This window comes from Salmo salar, chromosome ssa01 (genome assembly GCF_905237065.1).
Source record: "Salmo salar chromosome ssa01, Ssal_v3.1, whole genome shotgun sequence".
Classification (NCBI taxonomy): Eukaryota; Metazoa; Chordata; class Actinopteri; order Salmoniformes; family Salmonidae; genus Salmo; species Salmo salar.
The window spans coordinates 166,344,599-166,371,676 of NC_059442.1; the positions used below are offsets into that span (position 1 = coordinate 166,344,599).

Below are 27,078 nucleotides of genomic sequence, written 5' to 3' on the forward strand. Positions count from 1 at the left end.
CCCAGTAAGACTAGCTGTCGCCATTGGCGTCGGCTAATCTGTGTGGGACAGACCTGGGTTCAAAATACTATTTAAAATCTGTAAAATACTTTGAATGTGCCAGGCGACACTTTGCTTCTTGAAAGTCCAATAACTTGAAAACTTAACTGTTGATATACAAAGTATTTTTGGACCTTATCAACAGTGTACAAATGAGCAAAATAGGAATTCGATAGTAGTTTGCCTTTAAGCACAGCTAAAGTATTTGAAATTGTTTCAAATATTTGAACCCAGGTCTGGTGTGTACTGTGTGGACGATCCACACAGAGCCATCCATTTTGTAACGGTAATGACAGCTCACCCCTTTTTTTCCTCTGCAGACGTCAACGAGTGTGAAGAAGACCCTAACATCTGCCTGTTTGGCTCCTGCTTCAACAACCCGGGCAGTTTCCAGTGTGTGTGCAGGCCTGGCTTCATACTGTCTGAGAACAGTCGCAGGTGTTACGGTATGTAGGGCCAACCAGAATTGTGTTCAAAACAGTGTTGAGAATTTGGCATATGAGAATAGTTAGGCAACAAAAAGGTTTTTGGAAGGAAGGTTTGTTGTGGCACATGTTATGTCAAATTGTTTATGTTGGTACTGCTACAGCACTGCTACAATACAAGCATGGATAGTTATCAACACTCATTTCCAATATTTTACTTTCCAACAATATTGTGGTGTCAAAGTATACCATGGCCTTCAGCCAATCAAAGTACTGCACAATGTTTTTTAAACCCTGCTTTGTTTGTTTTGTTGCGTTGTTGCTGGAAACCCCAATAAACACAGAGGAAGATTTGTATGTTGTTGTGGTCCAGTTTTTAGCCTCTGACCAGCCTCTCTCTGTATGTCTCTGTCGCTCTCTCTCTGTGCCTCTCTTCATCTCTCCAGACACCAGAGAGAGTTACTGCTTCACCCGCTTTGAGAACGGCAAGTGTTCGGTGCCTCAGGCCTTCAACACCAGCAAGGCCAAGTGTTGCTGCAGCACTATGCCCAAAGAGGGCTGGGGAGACCCCTGTGAACTTTGTCCCAAGAAGCAGGATGGTACACACACACACACACACACACACACACACACACACACACACACACACACACACACACACACACACACACACACACACACAAAAACAAACATATTGAGCAGCCCAAAAATATGAGAGACATCCCTACTCCCTAAGCCATGTCTTGACTCATTGGGCACAAACTGGTTGAATCAACATTGTTTCCACATCATATCTACATAATTTCAACCCCCCAAAAATGATGTGATGACTTTGAATCAACGTGGAAAACTGATTGGATTTGCAAAGGTCATCAAGACAAAGAAATTTTGTGAATTTGTCTTTTTTTCACCTGCATTTGATACCAAATCCAATGATTTCACACTGTTGATTTTACGTTGAATTCACATTAGTTCACAACTAATTTCAAATGTAAATCAAAATAAGATATTGAACTGACATCTGTGCGCACCCTTACAGAAAAAAAACTTGATTTCACAATTTGTACTTATGTAGGTTCATGTTATCACATGTTGCTTTACATGTTATCACATTAACGTCACATACGATCACATTAGATCCCATGAAAACATGTGTTTTTGGAACACTTCACATTCGATCACATTCCAAAAGGGAAGATTGAATAGAGTCCATAGTCAGACCCAATTCAGAATTATTGAGTTAGAAATATGAATATTGTTATTATTTTTCTCCATCAGTGGCGTTCCAGCACCTGTGTCCCTTCGGCCATGGCATAATCCCTGGGACTGGAGACACACGCATAGGTAACTCACCCACATTAACATCTGTGAGGTACAGTGTGAAAAGTCACTGTGATTTATGCTTTTGAGATGATACCGCTGTAAAGATTTTGAATGAATGATATCGCTGTAAAGATTTTGAATGAATGATATCGCTTTAAAGATTTTGAATGAATGATATCGCTTTAAAGGTTTGGAATGAATGATATCACTTTAAAGGTTTGGAATGAATGATATCACTTTAAAGGTTTGGAATGAATGATATCACTTTAAAGGTTTGGAATGAATGATATCACTTTAAAGGTTTGGAATGAATGATATCGCTTTAAAGGTTTGGAATGAATGATATCACTTTAAAGGTTTGGAATGAATGATATCACTTTAAAGGTTTGGAATGAATGATATCACTTTAAAGGTTTGGAATGAATGATATCACTTTAAAGATTTTGTTTTATGTTGAACCTTTGACGAGACGACATGAAACAGCATGAATGTGATTTGAAAAAAAAAATAATGATTTCAACTATAACGACAATGAATAGATGAATGAATAATGTTGGGATGGATAATATTCTGAACATTGCATCTCCAGACTTGAATGAGTGTGTGGAGAACCCAGGCATCTGTAACAACGGACACTGTATCAACACAGACGGCTCCTTCCGCTGCGAGTGTCCAATAGGCTACACCCTCAACTACACTGGAGTACACTGCATCGGTAAGACACAACCCTATACAACACACCTATTCTATATTCATTAACTGGCTATAGAGTTAACAGGAAACATGTTCCATATTCAACTACACTGGAGTACACTGCATCGGTGAGACACAACCCTATATAACACACCTATTCTATATTAATGAACTGGCTATAGAGTTAACAGGAAACATGTTCCACAGTCAACTACACTGGAGTACACTGCATCGGTGAGACACAACCCTATACAACACACCTATTCTATATTAATGAACTGGCTATAGAGTTAACAGGAAACATGTTCCACAGTCAACTACACTGGAGTACACTGCATCGGTGAGACACAACCCTATACAACACACCTATTCTATATTCATTAACTGGCTATAGAGTTAACAGGAAACATGTTCCACAGTCAACTACACTGGAGTACACTGCATCGGTGAGACACAACCCTATAAAACACACTATTTATATTTTTTATATATTCAAGTTTTAAAACACTCACATAGTAGTCAATACAAACTGAAATCCATGAGCGGTTAGACAAATACAACAATACCTGTTAGAACCAGCTCCCTTTAGTTTCCTTTCATTGCATTTTTTTCATGTTAAGAGAAGAGCAGAAGGCACTAAACCAATGTGAGACGAGGTGCAGCCATGTTAGGAGAAGAGCAGAAGGCACTAAACCAATGTGAGACGAGGTGCAGCCATGTTAGGAGAAGAGCAGAAGGCACTAAACCAATGTGAGACGAGGTGCAGCCATGTTAGGAGAAGAGCAGAAGGCACTAAACCAATGTGAGACGAGGTGCAGCCATGTTAGGAGAAGAGCAGAAGGCACTAAACCAATGTGAGACGAGGTGCAGCCATGTTAGGAGAAGAGCAGAAGGCACTAAACCAATGTGAGACGAGGTGCAGCCATGTTAGGAGAAGAGCAGAAGGCACTAAACCAATGTGAGACGAGGTGCAGCCATGTTAGGAGAAGAGCAGAAGGCACTAAACCAATGTGAGACGAGGTGCAGCCATGTTAGGAGAAGAGCAGAAGGCACTAAACCAATGTGAGACGAGGTGCAGCCAAGTTAGGAGAAGAGCAGAAGGCACTAAACCAATGTGAGACGAGGTGCAGCCATGTTAGGAGAAGAGCAGAAGGCACTAAACCAATGTGAGACGAGGTGCAGCCATGTTAGGAGAAGAGCAGAAGGCACTAAACCAATGTGAGACGAGGTGCAGCCATGTTAGGAGAAGAGCAGAAGGCACTAAACCAATGTGAGACGAGGTGCAGCCATGTTAGGAGAAGAGCAGAAGGCACTTAACCAATGTGAGAAGAGGTGCAGCCATGTTAGGAGAAGAGCAGAAGGCACTAAACCAATGTGAGACGAGGTGCAGACCAAAAATAATATGGGCATTAGGAAGAAAAAGGTGCAACTTTATTCACGTTACACATTGGCAGCAAAGACTTGAATTCCAGTGTAGCCTAGTGCATAGTGTCCAGCCTAAATACACTGAACAAAAAATATAAACGCAACATGTAAAGTGTTGGTCCCATGTTTCATGAACCGAAATAAAATGTTCCATACGCACAATTTTGTTTACAGCCCTGTTAGTGAGCATTTCTCCTAGGCCAAGATAATCCATCCACCTGACAGGTGTGGCATATCAAGAAGCTGATTAAACAGCATGATCATTACACAGGTGCACCTTGTGCTGTGGACAATAAAGGGCCACTCTAAAATGTGCAATATGTCATACAACACAATGCAACAGATGTCTCAAGTTTTGAGGGAATGTGCAATTGGCATGCTGATTGCAGGAATGTCCACCAGAGCTGTTGCCAGAAAATTGAATGTTCATTTCTCTACCATAAGCCGCTTCAACATAATTTTAGAGAATTTGGCAGTACGTCCAACCGGCCTCATAACCACAGACCACTTGTAACCATGCCAGCCCAGGACCTCAACATCCGGCTTCTTCACCTGTGGGATCATTGGAGACCAGCCACCTGGACAGCTGATAAAACTGTGGGTTTGCACAACCAAAGAATTTCTGCACTAACTGTCACAACCCGTCTCAGGGAAGCTCATCTGCATGTTTGTCATCCTCACCAGGGTCTTGACCTGATTACAGTTTGGCATTGTAACCAACTCAGTGGGCAAATGCTCACCTTCGATGGCCACTGGCACACTGGAGAACTGTGCTCTTCACAGATGAATCCTGGTTTCAACTGTACCGTAAAGATGGCAGACAGCGTGTATGGTGTCATGTGGGCGAGCGGTTTGCTGATGTCAACGTTGTGAACAGAGTGTCCCATGGTGGTGGTGGGGTTATGGTATGGGCAGGCATAAGCTACGGACAATGAACACAAGTGCGTTTTATCGGTGGCAATTTGAATGCACAGAGATACCGTGACGAGATCCTGAGCGCTATTGTCGTGCCATTCATCTGCCGCCATCACCTCATGTTTCAGCATGATAATACACGGCCCCATGTTGCAAGGATCTGTACACAATTCCTGGAAGCTGAAAATGTCCAATGTATCAGACTGGTTTCTGATCCACGCCCCTACTTTATATTATATATCTATATTCCCAGTCATGTGAAATCCGTAGTTTAGGGCCCAATGAATGTATTTAAATTGACTGATTTCCTTATATAAACTGTAACTCAGTAAATCTTAGAAATTGTTGAATGTTTAGTTCAGCGTAAAAACTGTGTAAAATCTAAAATAACCATTTCAGATTCCAGTCCAGGTTTCTGTACGCAAACTCTTCCAGGTGGTGCTCTTATAGGATAAGATCTACCAGGTCGGTGCTCATATAGGACAGGCTCTACCAGGTGGTGCTCTTATAGGATAAGATCTACCAGGTGGTGCTCTTATAGGATAAGATCTACCAGGTGGTGCTCATATAGGACAGGCTCTACCAGGTGGTGCTCATATAGGACAGGATCTACCAGGTGGTGCTCATATAGGACAGGCTTTACCAGGTGGTGCTCATATAGGACAGGATCTACCAGGTGGTGCTCATATAGGACAGGATCTACCAGGTGGTGGTCATATAAGACAGGCCCACCAGGTGGTGCTCATATAGGACAGGCTTTACCAGGTGGTGCTCATATAGGACAGGCTTTACCAGGTGGTGCTCATATAGGACAGGCTTTACCAGGTGGTGCTCATATAGGACAGGCTCTACCAGGTGGTGCTCATATAGGACAGGCTTTACCAGGTGGTGCTCATATAGGACAGGCTCTACCAGGTGGTGCTCATATAGGACAGGCTTTACCAGGTGGTGCTCATATAGGACAGGCTTTACCAGGTGGTGCTCATATAGGACAGGCTTTACCAGGTGGTGCTCATATAGGACAGGCTCTACCAGGTGGTGCTCATATAGGACAGGCTTTACCAGGTGGTGCTCATATAGGAGCTATACAGAGGAAACACTCTACTACACCAGAATGCACTGTATACTCTTAACGCCACTAAACCTTGACATACCTCCTCTGTACTGTGCCATCTCATAGCGTCTATACTGAAGAAAACGTATGGAGTTGACCAAACAATAAGGTTCATGCATCTAAATAACAGGTTTCCCAGACACATATTAAACCTAGTATTGGACTGGAAAGCATGGTCAATGGAGAATCTCCGTAATATTAATCTGTCTGGATAACCGCCCCATAAAGTACAATAAATGTTGGTTTTCTGTGCAATACTGTGGTCTGGAAATTCTACTGTAATGTTATACTTGACTAGTCCAGCTACAGTTTGGTTAATTGTCCAACCTTGTGGTCCTGACCAGATGTTGACGAGTGTTTGGTGGGGAACCTATGTGGGAACGGGACGTGCTCTAACGTGATTGGAGGGTTCGAGTGTAACTGTGAGGAGGGCTTTGAGCCAGGCCCCATGATGACCTGTGAAGGTGTGTGTGGAAGTGAAACCCTACTGGACATGTACATGTTATCAATTTGGTGGAGATGTATATTTATTCCTTTAATATTGTGTTACAGTCATTGTAATTTAAACACGTTTTCAAGTATTTTATTTTTTATATACTTTTATTTTCCAAGTTTTAGTATATTGAAAATCTATTAAAATCATGATCTTAACACATTGGCAAATGGAACATATTCATATTATAGTAATATAGTGTGAAATGTTCAGTAGGAAAGTTAAACCATATGGATATAAATATATGAATATATGAATATGTGCTGGATGTATTGAAGGCATGTTGCAAATTTAAATGCAGAAATGTTCAATGAGACTGATTATTTGCCTGAAGGGTGTGTGTGTGTGTGTGTGTGTGTGTGTGTGTGTGTGTGTGTGTGTGTGTGTGTGTGTGTGTGTGTGCCCGTGCCGGTGTGCGTACATATGTGTGCGTGGTTCATGGGATATCGATTTTGACTGCTGGTGTTGTCCTCTGTCTGTCTGTCTGTCTGTCTGTCTGTCTGTCTGTCTGTCTGTCTGTCTGTCTGTCTGTCTGTCTGTCTGTCTGTCTGTCTGTCTGTCTGTCTGTCTGTCTGTCTGTCTGTCTGTCTGTCTGTCTGTCTGTCTGTCTGTCTGTCTGTCTGTCTGTCTGTCTGTCTACGTCCTGTTCTCTGGGTCAGACGTCAACGAGTGTGCAATCAGCCCCCTGCTGTGTGCATTCCGCTGCATCAACACCTTCGGAGGATACGAGTGCATGTGTCCCGGTGGCTACACTCTGAGAGAGAACCAGAGGATGTGCCAGGGTGAGATACACGCTATTTTTTTCCTTCTTTATTTTTGTATTATTATTATTTATTTATTTATTTTATTGTAGAAACACCAGTATACATACAGGAAGTATACCAACAGACAATGATAACATATGCTAGTGGATACAACAAATTACAGATTTTACAAAGACCTTAGTCAACACTTTTTTTTGGTTACTACATGATTCCATATGTGTTATTGCAATGTTTTGATGTCTTCACTATTATTCTACAATGTAGAAAATAGTAAAAAATAAAGAAAAACACCTTGAATGAGTAGGTGTGTCTAAACTTTTGACCGGTACTGTGTGTGTCATCAGACCCAGGACACATAATTCTTTTTAAGGTGTTCAATAGAATAAATTACCATTAAAATAAATAAATATAAATATCATATAAATAAACATAAATATCAACTATAGTAGGGTCATCACATTGTGTCCTTTCAGCCTCCACAACTGATTTCACATCCCCCAGATAATACCAACAAAAAATAAAGAGTTGAGGTCACCTCACAATACTTACAACTATATATAAAGCAACAACCTTTTTTCACCATCATTTCTCCCCGTGGGCATATAATATTAAAACAAGGCAGGTTATGGAGGGTTTACACACGTCCAAACCTTTCACAGTAGCTGGACAAAGATCCAATATAAATACAAAGGGAGAATGTCCACTCACCGTTTTACTGCTTTCAAATAGGCCTGTGTTTTTATGAACATAATGGGAACCATCTTACAGATAAAATCGCGTTCTCACATCTCCAGAAGTTGTATTGCAAGCGCGCAACGTGAATCATTCTAATAAGTTTGGTTGTAATAAACTTCAATGAAAAACAAACATGCTCTTTTTTTTTTTAAACAACAACTAAAACGTAATGCGATCATAAAATCTCCAGGATAAATAAGACACATTGCTGTTGAACCAGCCTTTGTTATAGAATGCCTAAGGGAGGGCTTGAGTTTTTAACATATGAAACGGAAAACATTTTTCCAGGTTACAGATAACTTCTAAATACAAGGTTCACCAGTATTCACCGAGGTACTCATCTCTCATTTCATGATGAGCACGTAGCCTACTGTACATCATGGAAGCCTACTGTACATCACGCATGTCCAAAATGTGATCTGCATGACTAAAATAATGTGGGCCTGTCTACAATGCATAGATTAAAAGGGAATGTTAGCTCACTGGTTTACTCCACTCAAACTTTGATATTTTAATAAAGCTTTAGTGATTAAGATTTATTTTCCAAGCCAAACCCTTTATTGAATGTCTTGACTAAATCGCGATTGCATTGGGCAGACAAAAAAAAAGGCTTAATTGAGAGGAGGGGAGGCAATGCTTGGTTTTTAATCAAATAAAAAATAACATTTATTATATCTCAATAGGAAGTATACAAGCACCAAAAGCACGTTAGGTAACTCTTGTTCCATGTTCATATGGGCAGTGTGCGTCACGGCTGGATAGACTGCTTTTCCACTGTCAAAATCCATGCCATAACCATCTGTGTTACTGCTAAAACAAGCTTTTGGTTGGTCTTAAATATCCCCATCAGCACTGCTGGAAATTAGCACTTTGGATCATGTTTTTAAGGACACACCTCAAATATTTCCACCTCACCCATGTGAGCTCAAGCCAGCTGAAATAAGACAGGTAAATTGCCAAACCTGGTGTTATGGCTGCAAAATGCCAGTGTGGCAGGTTTTACATGCCGAAATGACAAACTAACGTGCGTTTGACACTAGTTCTATCTTAACGCCAGCCGGAAATAGAGCCCATTGGGTGTGAATCGTTTCTGAAGGCACTGTATAACACGAGGACCATTTGTAATTTCGGATGAACATTAAGTCTACAGACAAGGCTGAGAAATCGTTCATACTTACTAAAGAACATATTTCTTTCATACAAAAATACTGTGTTATCATTTCCTCAGATCTGGATGAGTGTTCCGAGGGGCTCCATGACTGTGAGTCCAGAGGCATGACCTGCAAGAACCTCATCGGCACCTTCATGTGTGTGTGCCCGCCGGGGATGGTGCGGCGCCTGGACAACGAAGTGTGCGAGGGTGAGGAAACATTGATAGAACTGTTCAACAGTGATGTGTTACCATTTCACTGTGGTCGTTGATAGAACTGTTCAACAGTGATGTGTTACCATTTCACTGTGGTCGTTGATAGAACTGTTCAACAGTGATGTGTTACCATTTCACTGTGGTCGTTGATAGAACTGTTCAACAGTGATGTGTTACCATTTCACTGTGGTCGTTGATAGAACTGTTCAACAGTGATGTGTTACCATTTCACTGTGGTCGTTGATAGAACTGTTCAACAGTGATGTGTTACCATTTCACTGTGGTCGTTGATAGAACTGTTCAACAGTGATGTGTTACCATTTCACTGTGGTCGTTGATAGAACTGTTCAAGACTGATCCCACTGGGCACAGATGTCAGTTCAATGTTTAGTTTTGATTTTATATTTGGTTGAGTTTTCAACTAACGTGAATTAAATGTAAAATCAATGTCATTGGATTTAGGTTAAAAGTTGGGTGAAAAATGTTGCAAATCTAATCAGTTTTCCACGTTGATTCAACGCCATCGCATAGGTTTTTGGGGTTGAAATAATGTGGGAACAATGTTAATTCAACCAGTTTTTGCCTAGTGGGATGTGAGATTGCATATTTTTGGGGGGAGATGCAAGTTTGATTTTAAACATATATCGCCCCTCCTTCTACTGCATCTTTAACTTTCTATTTATCTTTCTCTCTCTACCTCTTCATCTTTTACTCTCTCTCTCTCTCCATCACATTCTCACCACCCTTTTATCCCTCCCTCCCTCTGTCTGTCTGTCTGTCTCTCTCTCTTTCTCCATTCAGATGAGAATGAGTGTCGTAGCAAGCTGGGGATCTGTGAGAATGGTCGTTGTATCAACACTATAGGCAGCTACATATGTGAGTGTGGAGGCGGCTATGAGTCTGACTCTACACGGACACAGTGTCTCGGTAAGAATCATACGCACTCCTCCGGAACACACGGAACACACTGTGTGTGTGTGTGTGTGTGTGTGTGTGTGTGTGTGTGTGTGTGTGTGTGTGTGTGTGTGTGTGTGTGTGTGTGTGTGTGTGTGTGTGTGTGTGTGTGTGTGTGTGTGTGTGTGTGTGTGTGTGTGTGTGTGTGTCTGACAGTCAGTGTTAGGAATATTCTCTGTACAGTATATGTCTAAAATTAGCTAGAAGTCGTTTATTTAATTAGTGATACAACAGCTTTTTCTCCCGACCACTTGCCAAAATAAAAATGACACTTGAGTAACAACTAGAGCAGACAGTAGTCTTCTTCTTTTTGTTAGCGCCTGTGCTACATCTGGACGGCTACATTTCCTCTCCTGCATAAATGTCTGTGCTTTACAAAAAAAAATGGAAATGGAAAAAAATAAGACATTTAAAAATGTCTTACAAACGGCTGTTCTTTTTTTCATGTGTGTAATGTGTTGAATGACTTGTTTAAATGTCTGTCTGTTCTGTATAGAGCCTGTGTTCTAGCGGCAACTCTCCCGGTTGCTCTAACCATATTCTTCCCCCACTGGAGAACAGGCTTCAAACCCCACCAACGTCCCTTCTGTCTCTCCCACTTATCTGTCTCCCCCTCTGTTTCATAACACCTGCATTACTTGCTGTTTGGAGGTTTTAGGCTGGGTTTCTGTACAGCCCTTTGTGACATCAGATGATGTACGAAGGGCTTTATAAATACATTTGATAACTGCCTCAATAAAGTAAAAAAAAATGCCCCAAAATATATATCTAGAGGAAATTAGCATTTCACTACAATCGCATTAACATCTGCTAACCATGTGTATGTGACCAATACAATTTGATTTGATTTAGAGTATATTCACTGAGTGTACAAAACATTAAGACTTAGTTGCACCCCCCCTTGCTCTCACAACAGCCTCAATTCGTCAGTGCATAGACTACAAGGTGTCGAATGCGTTCCACAGGGATGCTGGGCCATGTTGACTCCAATGCTTTGGGTGGTGGACCATTCTTGATACACACAGGAAACTGTTGAGTGTGGAAAAACCCAGCAACGTTGCAGTTCTTGACACACTCATACCGGTGTGCCTGGCATCTACAGTGCTACCATACCCTGTTCAAAGACACTTAAATATTTATCTCCACCCTCTGAATGACACACATACACAATCTGTGTTAGAATTGTCTCAAGCCTTAAAAATCCTTCTTTAACATGTCTCCTCCCCTTCATCTAGACTCATTCAATGGATTTAACAAGTGACATCAATAAGGGATCATAGCTTTCACCTGATCAATCTACGTCATGGAAAGAACAGGTGTTCTTAATGTTTTGTACACTCAGTGTATAGACACATACAGTCTTGTCTGTTCTGCCCCTCTCTCTAGACTACAGGGAGGGCTTCTGCTTTACCGAGGTGCTCATGACTATGTGCCAGATGTCTTCCAGCAGCCGGACCCCCACCACCAAGTCCCAGTGCTGCTGTGACGGAGGCCGCGGCTGGGGTAACCAGTGTGAGCTCTGTCCCCTGGCTGGCACGGCAGGCTACAAGAAGCTCTGCCCCCACGGCCCGGGTTACGCCACCGACGGCATGGGTGAGAGATCAAAGGGTTTGGAGTTATAGAGAATGAAAAGGGTTGAACAGTGGAAGTGCCTGTAGGGAGAAGTGCCTTGATGATAAGGCTTAAAGTTACAGGTTAAATATATATGGCTTTCTGTCAGGTGGTCACGAGTTTCTTCTACGCTTTTTAAATAATTCCAAATAGGCCATTATTCCCTTTCCCCTAGGCACTACTGTAGATCTGAAATGATTGGATAGGTGTAAACGATATGGCAAAATGCCCGCCCAAACATTCAAAAGGCAAGATGTAGCAATTACCACATATTAAGTCCAAAGAATGATCCAGTGAAAAGAATGTCAGGAATGTCACCTAGCCCTAGGCAAGAGTTCAGGATGAGTGCTTCAGTGTTATTTTTAGGCGATCTCCAAGACTGTCAACTCTGTAATTCATACTAGTTTTTTTCTCTCAGGTTGTCCACTAGAATGCAAGAGTAACCGAGCAAACCTAACAAACCCTTGAATTGAATCAAGATTAGTAATCGGAAAACAAAAAATTATACATGGGACACGGAACAAGCCAATTAAATTGACCCTATGATGGCCACTCAATATTTTCAGTGAAAAAAATAAAAATTCTTTCTAAACGGTTTTGATTTAGGAAATCTGTTCCCAAGTATTACCACGAATCAATAGAGAGGTGATCATGTCTCAATGTAATCAAGGTAGGAAATGATTATGTTATTGTCAAAAACAACATCTGTTTGGGCTTACTTCCACTCAATTTGCAGTGTACAAATGATTAGAATTATGTTTCGGCCCCATGACCATCCACTCAGAAAATAATCACCCGTGGCTGAATCTAATTGTCAACCTCTGCTTTACACTATGGGTATATTTCTTATTCAGCTGAATGGTCCCGTCTTCTCTGAATGGCCCCGTCTTCTCTGAATGGTCCCGTCTTCTCTGAATGGTCCCGTCTTCTCTGAATGGTCCCGTCTTCTCTGAATGGTCCCGTCTTCTCTGAATGGTCCCGTCTTCTCTGAATGGCCCCGTCTTCTCTGAATGGGCATGTCTTCTCTGAATGGGCCCGTCTTCTCTGAATGGGCCCGTCTTCTCTGAATGGGCCCGTCTTCTCTGAATGGCCCCGTCTTCTCTGAATGGCCCCGTCTTCTCTGAATGGTCCCGTCTTCTCTGAATGGCCCTGTGCTCCCTGTCTTTTGTCCTACAGATATAGACGAGTGTAAAGTAATCCCTGACACGTGTAAGAATGGACGCTGCATCAACACCATGGGATCCTACCGCTGCCACTGCAAACTGGGCTACACCGCCACCATCACTGGAACAGCCTGCATGGGTAAGGCACATTCCACTGTTACACTTCTATTGGTCAGAACAGTATTATGATGTGACATGGAGTCTGTTTTAAAACCTGGTGAGTGGTTGTGATTGAAGGTCATTGTAACTGTTTTAATAAAACCTGGTGAGTGGTTGTGATTGAAGGTCATTGTAACTGTTTTAATAAAACCTGGTGAGTGGTTGTGATTGAAGCCCATTGTGAATGAAACAATATCTATGATTTGTTGTATCAGCGATTTAGTGCAGGGCTGGAGCAAAATTGCACTCCAATACCAAGGCTGTGTTGGGATACATGAAAAATGCATCGTTCTCTCCTTTGCTTCTTTGAAGTTGTCACTAATTCGACCATTTCCCCTTTCACCTATCAGATCATAGATAAATGATTACAACAAGGCGCTCAATAACCCCTCCCCTGTTGATCTTCTGTGTTCTCTTCCTGTCAGATCTGGATGAGTGTGTCATGTCCCCCAAGCCGTGTAATTTCATCTGTAAGAACACTGAGGGAAGTTACACTTGCTCCTGTCCCCGTGGTTACGTGCTCCAAGAGGACGGCAGGACCTGCAAAGGTACAGGGAAACTACAGCTCCCATGATGCAAAGCAACAGTCTTTTTTTTTTTTTAGCTCGATGGCTGTCTGCGGGATTTCTAGATTGGATAGGGTTACTTAGCGGTATTATAGGCTGGTCCTAGATCTGAGTGTGCTGTGCTGCAAACGTCTATGGTCATTGTCACATCTTGACAAAACAGATCTAGGACCAGGTTAGAAGTTTTACAGCTCAAACCCAACATCTATCAGCTTAATTTCAACGGTACCTGCTGAACTGTGTATGCGACCAATAAACGTAGATTTTATTAGATTTTTTTTCTAGCTAGCTAAAGTGATCTCTTCATTATTAGTGAGTGATTAGTGAGTGCTGTCCACACTATAGGAATAGAATAATGAGAGGACAGATGATGCTCAAAAGACAGTCATTACTGTAGTTGATCGGCCTGTATCACACCGTGGTGACAGACCTAAATTACAGTGACTCAGTACACTGGTTGAATGAGTCATAAACAGTGCTGGAATGAATTGAATCGCAGCATAGGGGCTCTATCCATTGAAAAGGGGTCAACATAAAATAATCGAATGTTGTGTAATAACAGGGTGTAATGTTTTGTGTGTGTGATCTGAGAGCTTTGGTTTACTCTGTCTGTGTGTGTGTGTGTGTGTGTGTGTGTGTGTGTGTGTGTGTGTGTGTGTGTGTGTGTGTGTGTGTGTGTGTGTGTGTGTGTGTGTGTGTGTCCGTTTAGATTTGGACGAGTGCCAGACCAAGAGGCACAACTGTCAGTTCATGTGTGTCAACACCGTGGGTGGATTCACCTGCAAGTGTCCCCCTGGCTTCACCCAGCACCACACTGCATGCATAGGTAACGTCCGTGGGTGGATTCACCTGCCAGTGTCCCCCTGGCTTCACCCAGCACCACACTGCATGCATAGGTAACGTCCGTGGGTGGATTCACCTGCCAGTGTCCCCCTGGCTTCACCCAGCACCACACTGCATGCATAGGTAACGTCCGTGGGTGGATTCACCTGCCAGTGTCCCCCTGGCTTCACCCAGCACCACACTGCATGCATAGGTAACGTCCGTGGGTGGATTCACCTGCCAGTGTCCCCCTGGCTTCACCCAGCACCACACTGCATGCATAGGTAACGTCCGTGGGTGGATTCACCTGCCAGTGTCCCCCTGGCTTCACCCAGCACCACACTGCATGCATAGGTAACGTCCGTGGGTGGATTCACCTGCCAGTGTGCCCCTGGCTTCACCCAGCACCACACTGCATGCATAGGTAACGTCCGTGTTAATGTTTTAAATTAGTCTACTGCAGCTACAAGTATAACGCCTTAATTCAATCAATTGCTTATGTTTCATATGTGATCTTACACTAAACTGTACCAGGGTTATGTTCAGTAGGGCACACCTTTTAAAACGGAAAACAAAAATGACAATTTCTTATTGGACAAGTTCACAAAGACCCTCCCTGTTTCAGTTAGTTTTTTTCTGTTTGGTGCCCAATGAACACAACTCAGGTAAAATACAAACTACATAAATACAATGCTCTCTCTGTCAGATAATAATGAGTGTGTCGGGGAACCGTCCGTGTGTGGCACCAAGGGCATCTGTCAGAACTCCCCTGGCAGTTTCAACTGCGAGTGCCAGCGGGGCTACGAACTGGACGACACCGGGCTGCACTGTGATGGTAGCTACAATTTAGTTTATTTTCCTTTCTTCATTCCATTTCTTACGGGAAACATCCACATGACACACTTCATATGAATTTATGCTTTTTGTTTCAATAAATCGGGGTGACAGCGTAGCCTAGTGGTTAGAGCGTTGGGCCAGTAATCGAAAGGTTGCTAGATCGAATCTCCGAGCTGACAAGGTAAAAATGTGTCATTCTGCCACTGAACAAGGCAGTTAACCCACTGTTCCTAGGCTGTCATTGTAAATAAGAATTTGTTCCTGACTGACTTGCCTAGTTAAATAAAAAATATATATAATTATGAGTAGCATCATTGAACAATCATAAGGAATTGTTCAATATTTTTAACTTATCATTACCATATCATCTCACTGTATGTAACCTGATGGCTAAGTTTGCATTGCACAGTTTCCTCACCTCCATAAAACCTGAAGATATGATGTCCCCGATCAACCAATGCCATGGTTTTGGTGAGCTGGTGGTGAAATCTGTATCTTAAGCATATATGGTTGGTAGAACTGTGGGATTGAACCTCAGTGGCAGAGATAAACCCCTGGTATACAAAATGTTTTTGGCAGTTTGGTGGTAGTTTTTCCACCTGTATTGTCAGAAGCAACATATGAAAAAAAAGACATAAACAATAAAAGAAAGAAACAATGAAATTAAAGATGAAAATATATTTTAAAGTTACGACTTCACAAAGTGGCACTACTGTTGTAAAAGCGTACGAAATCAAGGCCTACTTGACTGTTCTCTCTAACAGCATTTGGCTGACTGCTATTTCAAGGCCTCAAACCTTTCGCCAACTCTCCTTTTATTGAAGTCTCCACAGCGTGGCAATGCCCAAAACTACAAGTCCTACTGGCACTATCTAAATGAACTCTGCACCATCGCTCTACAAACAAAATAATGAACTTTCAAAACCCAACAAAGAATAGTTTGGTACGGGTTGACTGTAAGTACAGTAAGTACAGTAAGTACTGTACTGGGAGAGAATTCAGGGCAGTGGGTTGGTTTGTGCCATGGACTCTGTAAAAGCTCAAATCCCAGGTGGAACGTTGTTGTCCTCTGTTTTGAGCTAAAGTTGACCTGGTTTGCGTTACTCGAAAGCAGTGGAGATGAATGGATATGATTTTTGTTTGACTAAATGAAAAGCATTCCGCTTAAATAGGCCATTTTTCCACATCTATAGGAGTGTGTATTAGATACAGATACCGAGTCATTATGAAGGATCAATTATACACACCAAGGGAATCCATACAACTAGGCAGCTAAAGGCAGATTTGTTCTCCTAGCATTTTGGGTGTAAACGTAATTGAACTACACTAATGTAGATTTCAAGCATTATATATATATATATATATATATATTTTAGAGTTGCTGGTGCAGGAAACTTGCAGTGGGTGCAGAGTTGTTTCACAATTGCATCATACTGCATTGTACAGTAGCTTAATGTTGCAATCCAAATCTGCAATGTAACCATGATGGGAACGGTGATGATGATGATGAATAAGAATTAGGAAGATGGTGATGATAATGATAACGATGATTATTAGGATGGTGAAGATGACGATGGGCTAATGCATATGTGTTCTTCTGCCGTTTGACCATCAGACGTGAACGAGTGTGACAGTAACGACAGGTGCCAACATGGCTGCCAGAACATGCTGGGCGGCTACCGTTGTAACTGCCCTCAGGGCTACACACAGCACTACCAGTGGAACCAGTGTGTGGGTGAGTGCCACACACACACACACACACACACACACACACACACACACACACACAGAGGGCGCTACTTTGGGACACTGATGATAACTACATGAGTTGAAAGGGAAAGTGCAGATTTTTGGCAGTTAAGCCCTTTTTCTACTGACCCAGATTCAGATGAACTCATGGATACCATTTGTATGTACGCTAGTTAACCATTGCTCTAACGCTAGTTAGTCATTGCTCTAACGCTAGTAAGTCATTGCTCTAACGCTAGTTAGTCATTGCTCTAACGCTAGTTAGCCATTGCTCTAACGCTAGTTAGTCATTGCTCTAACGCTAGTTAACCATTGCTCTAACGCTAGTTAGTCATTGCTCTAACGCTAGTTAGTCATTGCTCTAACGCTAGTTAGCCATTGCTCTAACGCTAGTTAGCCATTGCTCTAACGCTAGTTAGTCATTGCTCTAACGCTAGTTAACCATTGCTCTAACGCTAGTTAGCCATTGCTCTAACGCTAGTTAGCCATTGCTCTAACGCTAGTTAGCCATTGCGCTAATGCGATTTAGCAACTTCCTTCAAACTGCACACCTAGAGATTGGAAGGTTGGGAGTTCGATCCCCAGCAGAGTCATACCAAAGACTGTAAAAATGAGACCCGATGAGCTTTAAGAAGATATATTGGGGGTAAGGCACTGTGATACAGTAGCGTCCTGTCCAGGGGGTGTACTAGTATATCAAGCTGCCTCACGCTACAGAAACAGGAAATATGCTCCTGCTCCCATGAGCTGCTCTGGGTCACACAAGCCAAGACTTGTGCAAGGCTACTTACTTATATTGACGGTTGAGTTAAGACTTGTTTTGCGTTATATGTTTGCAACCTGACCATTGATTAAATCCGTGCATTGGTTTTACTTCGCTGGGCGTCATTAAAGTGTCCATCACAAGCTTTGTAGCCCTTTCCTGCAGTCAAGGACCAAAAGCGCCCTCTTTGGCCTCATTGGTGGAATGTTATTCATATTTTTCATCATTTCATCATTAATACATTATTTATTTTTAAACGACCAAAATCCAGTGTTTCTATGTCAAACTGTTTTGTTATTTTTCAGTCTTCTGTGATGTGTATATAAAGTGTAATATTGGGATCCAAACTCAAAATGCAATACATTTAAACTCTATATCTGACATGGTACAGGTGTCTTCTTTTCTTTCAGCCCATAACCATGTGTGTGAGATGTATACATTTGTTTCAAAGTAGATTTGTTTAAGACTACCAAGAAACACTCTGTGTGACCCTGATTTAACCCAATGAAACACTCTGTGTTTAACCCAAGAAACACTCTGTGTGACCCTGATTTAACCCAAGAAACACTCTGTGTGACCCTGATTTAACCCAATGCAGTAAAAGGTTTTAATAGCCATTTAATAAATTATCGTTTTTTTGGTTTGTGTGCTCGTAAAATGAGTTGTAGAGGACAGGAGTATTATATTTCTTAATGCATCTAACAGAGAATGCTAATTTATCATCTTGTCTGTTGGGGGCGATACCTAACTTCTACTTAAGTCGTATTTTCACTTAGTAATGCATTGTTGTCAATGGGAGATAGAATAAAAACCATTGGAAGTTAGGATTCAGCACATAGAGTTAAGATAAACCAAAGGTTATTTAGATAATTAAGTAAGATTCTGTTGTATGGTTAAATTCATTAACCCAGAAAATGATGTAAAAGTGCTGTATGTGCATTGGCAGAAGGGTACTTTCAACTACTTACTGCAAACAAATGTTTTGAAAACATATTGGAGTACCTACCATTTACAGGTCTAGTAAACAGAACCACATTGCCACCTGCTGGACATTGAGAGAAAGGTTCTCTCTCGTACCAATGGGTTCCAGAACGTTGATATTAGTACAGTAGTGTTCTTAATGTTCTATAGATTAATTGTGATCCACTGTCAAAAAGCAAACGCAGTGTCTCCTAGATTCAGACATTTCAGCTTTAGGTGTATTTTGCAATGCTGCTTTAACCCTGGGGTATGGGTCACAGCAAGGTGTTTCAATCATTCTATGTCCTTGTTGACCTCAATAACAAGTCAAACTAATTCTCCTAACCCCCCCCCATACTTCCTCTCTAAACTCCTCCTCCTCTCCTCTCTCAGATGAGAACGAGTGCTCCAACCCGGGCAGCTGTGGATCAGCCTCCTGTTACAACACGCTAGGCAGCTTCAAGTGTGCCTGCCCCTCAGGCTACAGCTTCGACCCATTCAGCAGCAGCTGTCAAGATGTCAACGAGTGCTCCAACAAGAACCCCTGTAACTACGGCTGCTCGAACACAGAGGGAGGCTACCTATGTGGTTGCCCGCTGGGCTATTTCCGCATGGGCCAAGGGTAAGGAGTCAGGGACCTGGAGCTAACTCTGCAAATAGCACTGCTGGGTGATTTGAAAAGTCATAATCAATCAATCATTTATATAATAATGCTCTTAGCAAAAAATGGTATCTTTAATTTACAATCTGTAGAAACTATGAGAATAGAAAGGTTCAGAACTTTTTGTGAAACAGCACAGTTTAAAAATATATGGCCAATAGAAATCAAACTGGAATGTCTTCAGAGATAGATGGAAGGGGTTGTGGGTAGCCGAAGGATGGGACTAAAAATAAACAAAAGATAACTATTGTGAAATGTGTCTGTAAAATGTATATAGTAGGTATAAGCTGGAAGTAGAAGCCTAAGTGTTGTTGCCCATTACTTTACTCAAATTAGGGGAGGTGTGGCAGAGTTAGGGGGAAATATATATATTTTAAAAATATACAGTACCAGTCAAAAGTTTGGACACATCTACTCATTCAAGGGTTTTTCTTTATTTGTACTATTTTCTAAATTGTATAATAATAGTGAAGACATCAAAACTATGAAATAACACATATGGAATTATGTAGTGACCAAAAAAGTGTTAAACAAATCTAAAGATATTTGAGATTCTCCAAATAGCCACCCTTTACCTTGATGACAGCTTTGCACACTCTTGGTATTCTGTCAACCAGCTTCACCTGGAATGCTTTTCCAACAGTCTTGAAGGAGTTCCCACATATGCTGAGCACTTGTTGGCTTCTTTTTCCTTCACTCTGCGGTCCAACTCATCCCAAACCATCTCAATTGGGTTGAGGTCGGGTCATCTGATGCAGCACTCCATCACTCTCCTTCTTGGTAAAATAGCCCTTACACAGCCTGGAGGTGTTTTGAGTCATTGTCCTGTTGAAAATAAATGATAGTCCAACTAAGCCCAAACCAGATGGGATGGCGTATCGCTGCATAATGCTACGGTAGCCATGCTGGTTAAGTGTGCCTTGAACTCTAAATAAATCACCGCCAGTGTCACCAGCAAAGCACCCCCACACCATCACACCTCCTCCTCCATGCTTCACGGTGGGAACCACATATGCGGAGATCATCCATTCACCTACTCTGCGTCTCACAAAGACACGGCAGTTGGAAACAAAATCTCAAATTTGAACTCATCAGACCAAAGGACAGATTTCCATCGGTCTAATGTCCATTGCTCGTGTTTCTTGGCCCAAGCAAGTCTCTTCTTCTTATTGGTGTCCTTTAGTAGTGGTATCTTTGCAGCGATTCGACCATGAAGGCCAGATTCTCGCAGTCTCCTCTGAACAGTTGATGTTGAGATGTGTCTGTTACTTGAACTCTGTGAAGCATTTATTTGGGCTGCAATTTCTGAGGCTGGTAACTTTAATGAACTTATCCTCTGCAGCAGAGGTAACTCTGGGTCTTCCTTTTCTGTGGCGGTCCTCATGAGAGCCAGTTTCATCATAGCGCTTAATGGTTTTTGCGACTGCACTTGAAGAAGCTTTCAAAGTTCTTGAAATTTTACGGATTGACTGACTTTCATGTCTTAAAGTAATATGGACTGTCGTTTCTCTTTGCTTATTTGAGTTGTTCTTGCCATAATATGGCAATATTTGGTGTTTTACCAAATAGGGCTATCTTCTGTATAACACCCCTACCTTGTCACAACACAACTGATTGGCTCAAACGCATTAAGATGAAAGAAATTCCACAAATGAACTTTTAACAAGGCACACCTGTTAATTGAAATGCATTCCAGGTGACTACCTCATGAAGCTGGTTGAGAGAATGCCAAGAGTGTGCAAAGCTGTCATCAAGGCAAAGGGTGGCTACTTTGAAGAATCTCAAATCTAAAATATATTTACATTTGTTTATCACTTTTTTGGTTACTACATGATTACATATGTGTTATTTCATAGTTTTGACATCTTCACTATTATTCTACAATGTAGAAAATAGTAAACATAAATAAAAACCCTGGAATGATTAGGTGTGTCCAAACTTTGACTGGTACTGAATTTACCCCAAAATATATGGCGGATTGGAAATGATGCAGGCGATTAAGTTGATGGAAGCTACAATCTATCTGCAATATTAAAGCTGATCTTTCCCCCCCCCAAAAAAATTAAAAAGGAGGCATTCTGTCAAATGCCAGATGGCTGGTTCATCTTTAGCCCAGTGGGTCTAAATTGGGATTTTAGAGCAGAATTATCATTATTTGGCTTATAATGAGGGCATCAAGGAAAACAATTAGCCGTGTTTTAGATTTCTGGTCCCAGTCCATCCGTAAGGAGGGGATGGGATTGGGTCAGGGCCCTTAGAAACACTTATTGAGACGGGCCCCTCAGGAACAGCTTAGCTTTTGACTTGTGTTTCCCAATCTGTTTCTCTGGGATTTCTGCAAATATTTGTTCTACCCCAGCACTAGCACACCTGACTGTTATGTTTCATTTATAATTTCATGGGTAATTTTCAGAAGGATTTCCGTTTGTTGTAAATGAAGAAGTTGTCTACTCACTGTCAAGTACTCTCTCATGCTCGTCTGTGTGCGTGCTTGTCTGGCTGTGTGTCTCTGTGTGCGTGCCTGTGTGTTGTTCAGTCACTGTGTGTCAGGCTTGGGCTTTGGGAAGGGCCAATATGAGGGGCCAGAGATAGAAGACAACACTCTCTCCCCAGAGACCTGCTACGAGTGTAAGGTCAACGACTACCCCAAGAAGCACGGCCGCAAGAGGCGCGACGCCAACGGAACGCAACCCATAGAGGTACAGTATATTGGGAGCATTGACACTTCAAACAGTAGCGGTAACATGGACCTGTTGGAGTGTCTGTTCTCTATTCTGGAGATTTCTAGATGTATGTATATAGAGAAGTGAAGGGTTACTGCCCGCTTTCATATGACGCACAGAACTCTCATTCCATTAGTGATTCTCCGTTATTCCATTAGTTCTAGGACACAGACTATCTCATCTCACATTTCAGTTAGCACTGGCCTAATGCACACTGACATTACATAGTCCTTCTTAGTTAGTTATGCCAAGGTGTAACACAGCAAAGCAAAATTGGTTCTGTGAAAGTTCCCAGAACCATTCGCTAGGTTGGCGACAAGTGTTCTCATAAAAACAAATATAATAAATTCAGTCATGCTGATGATCATACAAAGTTTGTGTAAAACGTTTGCCTGATGTTGCAAGAACGTTCCTATAACCCATTTACTTGGTTCTTTAAAGGTTGACAGAATGTTTCTTTAGGTTGTGGGAACATTGTGGGGCTATGACAAGATAGGTTCCCAAAACACTAAAACTGACATTCAGATATTGTTTCTATCAGGGAGCACAAAACATTTGTTAGAAGAGGGTATGAGGAAGGCGCATGTGTGTACCGATAAGATGCATGGGGTGTGAATAGCTTAGTTGTGGTTATACGTACAAACCAGACAACAGTTGAAATTTAAGCCTCTAAAATCGATAGATCAATGCCTTTGGAAAGTATTCAGACCCGTTTACTTTTTCCACATTTTGTTAAGGCTGTAAAGAATTCTGAAATGTTTTTTTCAATCTACACACATTACACAATAATGACAAAGTGTAAACATGTTTTTTGAAATTTTTGCAAATGTATTAAAAATAAAAAACAGAATTCTTATTTACATAAGTATTCAGACTCTTTGCTATGAGACTCGAAATTGAGGTCAGGTGCATCTTGTTTCGATTGACCACACACTTGTCTATATAAGGTCCCACAGTTGACAGTGCATGTCAGAGCAAATACCAAGCCATGAGGTTGAGGGAATTGTCTGTTGAGCTCAGAGACAGGATTGTGTCGAGGCACAGATCTGGGGAAGGGTACCAAAAAACCTCTGCAACATTGCAGGTCCCCAAGAACACAGTGGCCTTCATTCTTAAATGGAAGAAGTTTGGAAACACCAAGACTCTTCTTAGAGCTGGCCACCCGGCAAAACTGATCAATAGGGGAGAAGGACCTTGGTCAGGGAGATGACCAAGAACCCGATGGTCACTCTGAAAGAGCTCCAGAGTTCTTCTGTGGAGATGGGAGAACCTTCCAGAAGGACAACCATCTCTGCAGCACTCCACCAATCAGGCCTTTATGGTATTGTGGCCAGACGGAAGCCACTCTCAAGGAAAAGGCACATGACAGCCCGCTTGGAGTTTGCCAAAAGGCACCTAAAGACTCTCAGACCATGAGAAACCAGATACTCTGGTCTGATGAAACCAAGATTGAACTATTTGGCCTGAATGCCAAGCGTCACGTCTGGAGTAAACCTGGCACCATCCCTACGGTGAAGCATGGTGGTGGCAGCAGCATCATGCTGTGGCGGTGTTTTTCAGCGTCAGGGACTGGGCGACTAGTCAGGATCGAGGCAAAGATGAACGAAGCAAAGTACAGAGAGATCCTTGATGAAAACCTGCTCCAGAGTGCTCAGGACCTCAGACTGGGGCGAAGGTTCAGCTTCCAACAGGACAACGACCCTAAGCACACAGCCAAGACAGCGCAGGAGTGGCTTCGGGACAAGTCTCTGAATGTCCTTGAGTGACCCAGCCAGAGCCCGGACTTGAACCCGATCGAACATCTCTGGAGAGACCTGAAAATAGCTGTGCAGCGACGCTCCCCATCCAACCTGACAGAGCTTGAGAGGATCTGCAGAGAAGAATGGGAGAAACTCTCCAAATACAGGAGTGCCAAGCTTGTAGCGTCATACCCAAGAAGACTCGATGCTATAATCGCTGCCAAAGGTGCTTCAACAAAGCACTGAGTAAAGGATCTGAATACTTACATAAATGTAGTATTTCAGTTTTTTATTTTTAATAAATTAGCAAAAATGTCTAAACCTGTTTTTCCTTTTTTTATGGGGTATTGTGTATAGATTAATGAGGGAAAAAACGATTTAATACATTTTAGAAGAAGGCTGTAATGTAACAAAATGTGGAAAAAGTTGAGGGGTCTGAACACTTTCCAAAGGCACAGTATCCCCCAAGCAACCAGTAAAGTGTGAGCGGTCAGTTATATACAGCGAACCAATCTGTGGGTAAAGCGACGCTGCGACTCAAACCCAACAAGCCATGGCTTCCCTTAGAGGAAAAGACAAAGAACAACTTGGAAATGCAAATGATAGCAGCAAACAGCTGAAGGATATCCAGGAAAACATAGCTAAAATGCTCTCAATGCTCACCAAAACAAACTGTTACTATCTGTTGTGAAAAAAGTAGATTTGCTCGAAAGTAGAGTATCTTGTCCGATATGAGAATGATCTGTTATCACTACATCATACATTTTTGAATCCAGTAAATTGTTGAGTGCATTTTTGGAAATAAAAATGTAGTCAATTCTTTCCAGCTGAAATAATAAATGTAATACAAATATTATATAAATGTCATAAAGCAAAAATATACACAAATAATACATTATCTGATAAAATGTATTTAGAAAGGGGCACAAGACATGGATGTCCTCTCTCCCCCCTCAAATATAAACAAATCTTATTTGCAGATGATCTCCTGTTATACCTGACCAATATTGAAAACGCAATGCCCCCTTTGCTAAAAAATATTTTCAGAATACTCTAAATTCTCAGGATATAAAATGATCGTGGAGAAAACAAAATAATGGCAATAAGAAAAAGATAAAGAAAAACTCACAATAACTCACGTTACTTTTCATTTACTTTAAATCCGTCTGTCTGTATATTTCAAGACATAGCATATGAGGTTGCACTGAGATACCTGATGGGTTGGGCGATACTTTTCTCATCAATCATCTTAAAAAACATATACTTAAAAACTGGAAATCAACCAATCCTCCATCCTTTACGCAATGGAAAGTGTGTTGGCGACGGAGAGAAACAAAATGTTGCAGTTTGAGGCCATATCACTCCTGCCCAGACCCACTAGCACACACCCCCTTCTCCAAGTGATGCGGGCACTGGAGAAGGGGGTGTGTGCTAGTGGGTCTGGGCAGGGGTGATATAGTTGATGTTTGTATGATGTTGTCGTTTGTATGTGTATGTTTTGTATTGTTTATAAAATATTCAATAAAATCGTACAAAAACAATCATCTTCGTTGATGCTAGAATGTTGACAGAACAGCCTTTCTGAGTTCTTTAAAGATTCCCTGACCATTTAATTAGGTTGTGGGAACAGTGTGGGGACATTACAAGAGAGAGGTTCCCAAAACACAAAATATGCTCAGTTGTTTAAGTTAGGTTGCACAGGACATTCCCTTAATGTTGTAAGAATGTTGACAAAACCAAGGTTCCCAGAACATTTAATTAAGTTATGGGTGTTGTCTGGGTTGTTGCCAGAATATTCTTGTGATATTCACATAGGTTGCACACAACATAATATTCCATTCATGTTCATGCAATATACATTTCACCTCATCTTGGAGATCCTCAGACCTTTTCAAGAAAATGTATGAAATGTTATATTTAAATTTGACAAAGTATTACCACAACATTCTCAGGATGCAAATGTGTAGCTCCTTAAAGCAGGTTGGAATACATCCCCATTATGTTTCTCTCCAGATTTAATGGCAATATATAATATATGCTATGAACGTCATAAAAACAGACTTATTTGGAAATTGTGGAACATTATGCAACATTGTGGGAATGTTCTTTGTGAATATCACAAGAATATTCTTGCAACATTAAGGGAATGTCCTGTGCAACCTAACTTAAACATTGTATGAATGTCATATTTTGAGCATAATTTATGTTTTGGGAACCTCTCTCTTGTAATGTATCCACACCGTTCCCACAACCTAATTAAATGGTCTGGGAACCTTGAAAGAACTTAAAGGTTGTTCTGTCAACATTTTTGCAACATCAAAAGGAATGTTTTGCGCACCCTGATACAAACATTATCTGAATGTCAGCACAACTGAACAGTTTTATTGTTTTGGAAACCTCTCTCTTGTCATAGCCCCATAATGATCCCATAACCTAATGAAACATTCTTGGAACCTTTAAAGAACAGACTAAATGTGTTCTGGGAAAGTTATTGTAACGTCAGGTGAATAATCTTTGCACCCTAAAAGAAACATTGTAGAATAATACGCACAACTGGACAGTTGTGTTTTGGGAACATATCTTTTGTGATGTCCCCATCAGAATGTTACCACAACCTAATGAAACATTCTGGGAACCTTTAAAGAACAGACAAATGTGTTCTGGGAACGTTCTTGCAACATCCCCCAACTCTTTTATACAAACATTGAATAATCAGCACGACTGGACAGTTTTTGTGTTATGTGAACATTTGCTGCAACCTAACGAATGTTCTGTGAACTTTCACAGAACCAATTTTGGTTTTCTGGGAAAACATTACTGGTACATTGTGTTATTACGTTACCTGGAAACCTAATGAGAACGTTTGGGGAATGTTCTGTGGTGGTTGTTACAGATGTTGTTTACGACATTTTAGTGAATGTTAGAACATTCCAAGGATATTTCATTTAAAAAACAAAAATAAAGGATTTTGGCAGGATGTTATCATCCTTATGTTAGATAAACAGTAATTAGAACTTAATGGGAATCTAATGTTCTATTTACACAGGCAGCCCAATTCAGATTTTTTTTCCACTGAAAG

General features: G+C 41.4%; 1 protein-coding gene across 1 annotated transcript in view; it reads left to right on the forward strand.

The window, feature by feature from the left end:
* The window catches only part of fbn2a (fibrillin 2a), a 213,954-nt gene that overhangs the window by 183,733 nt on the left and 3,143 nt on the right, over positions 1 to 27,078 (forward strand). The window contains exons 49-64 of the mRNA XM_045693798.1: positions 360 to 485; positions 911 to 1,063; positions 1,743 to 1,808; positions 2,377 to 2,502; positions 6,279 to 6,398; positions 7,087 to 7,209; positions 9,155 to 9,286; positions 10,094 to 10,219; positions 11,633 to 11,839; positions 13,034 to 13,159; positions 13,605 to 13,727; positions 14,455 to 14,571; positions 15,274 to 15,402; positions 17,020 to 17,139; positions 19,270 to 19,498; positions 22,074 to 22,236. Of these exons, the coding sequence (XP_045549754.1) occupies positions 360 to 485; positions 911 to 1,063; positions 1,743 to 1,808; positions 2,377 to 2,502; positions 6,279 to 6,398; positions 7,087 to 7,209; positions 9,155 to 9,286; positions 10,094 to 10,219; positions 11,633 to 11,839; positions 13,034 to 13,159; positions 13,605 to 13,727; positions 14,455 to 14,571; positions 15,274 to 15,402; positions 17,020 to 17,139; positions 19,270 to 19,498; positions 22,074 to 22,236 (2,186 nt within the window). The remainder of the gene's footprint in view (positions 1 to 359; positions 486 to 910; positions 1,064 to 1,742; positions 1,809 to 2,376; positions 2,503 to 6,278; positions 6,399 to 7,086; positions 7,210 to 9,154; positions 9,287 to 10,093; positions 10,220 to 11,632; positions 11,840 to 13,033; positions 13,160 to 13,604; positions 13,728 to 14,454; positions 14,572 to 15,273; positions 15,403 to 17,019; positions 17,140 to 19,269; positions 19,499 to 22,073; positions 22,237 to 27,078) is intronic.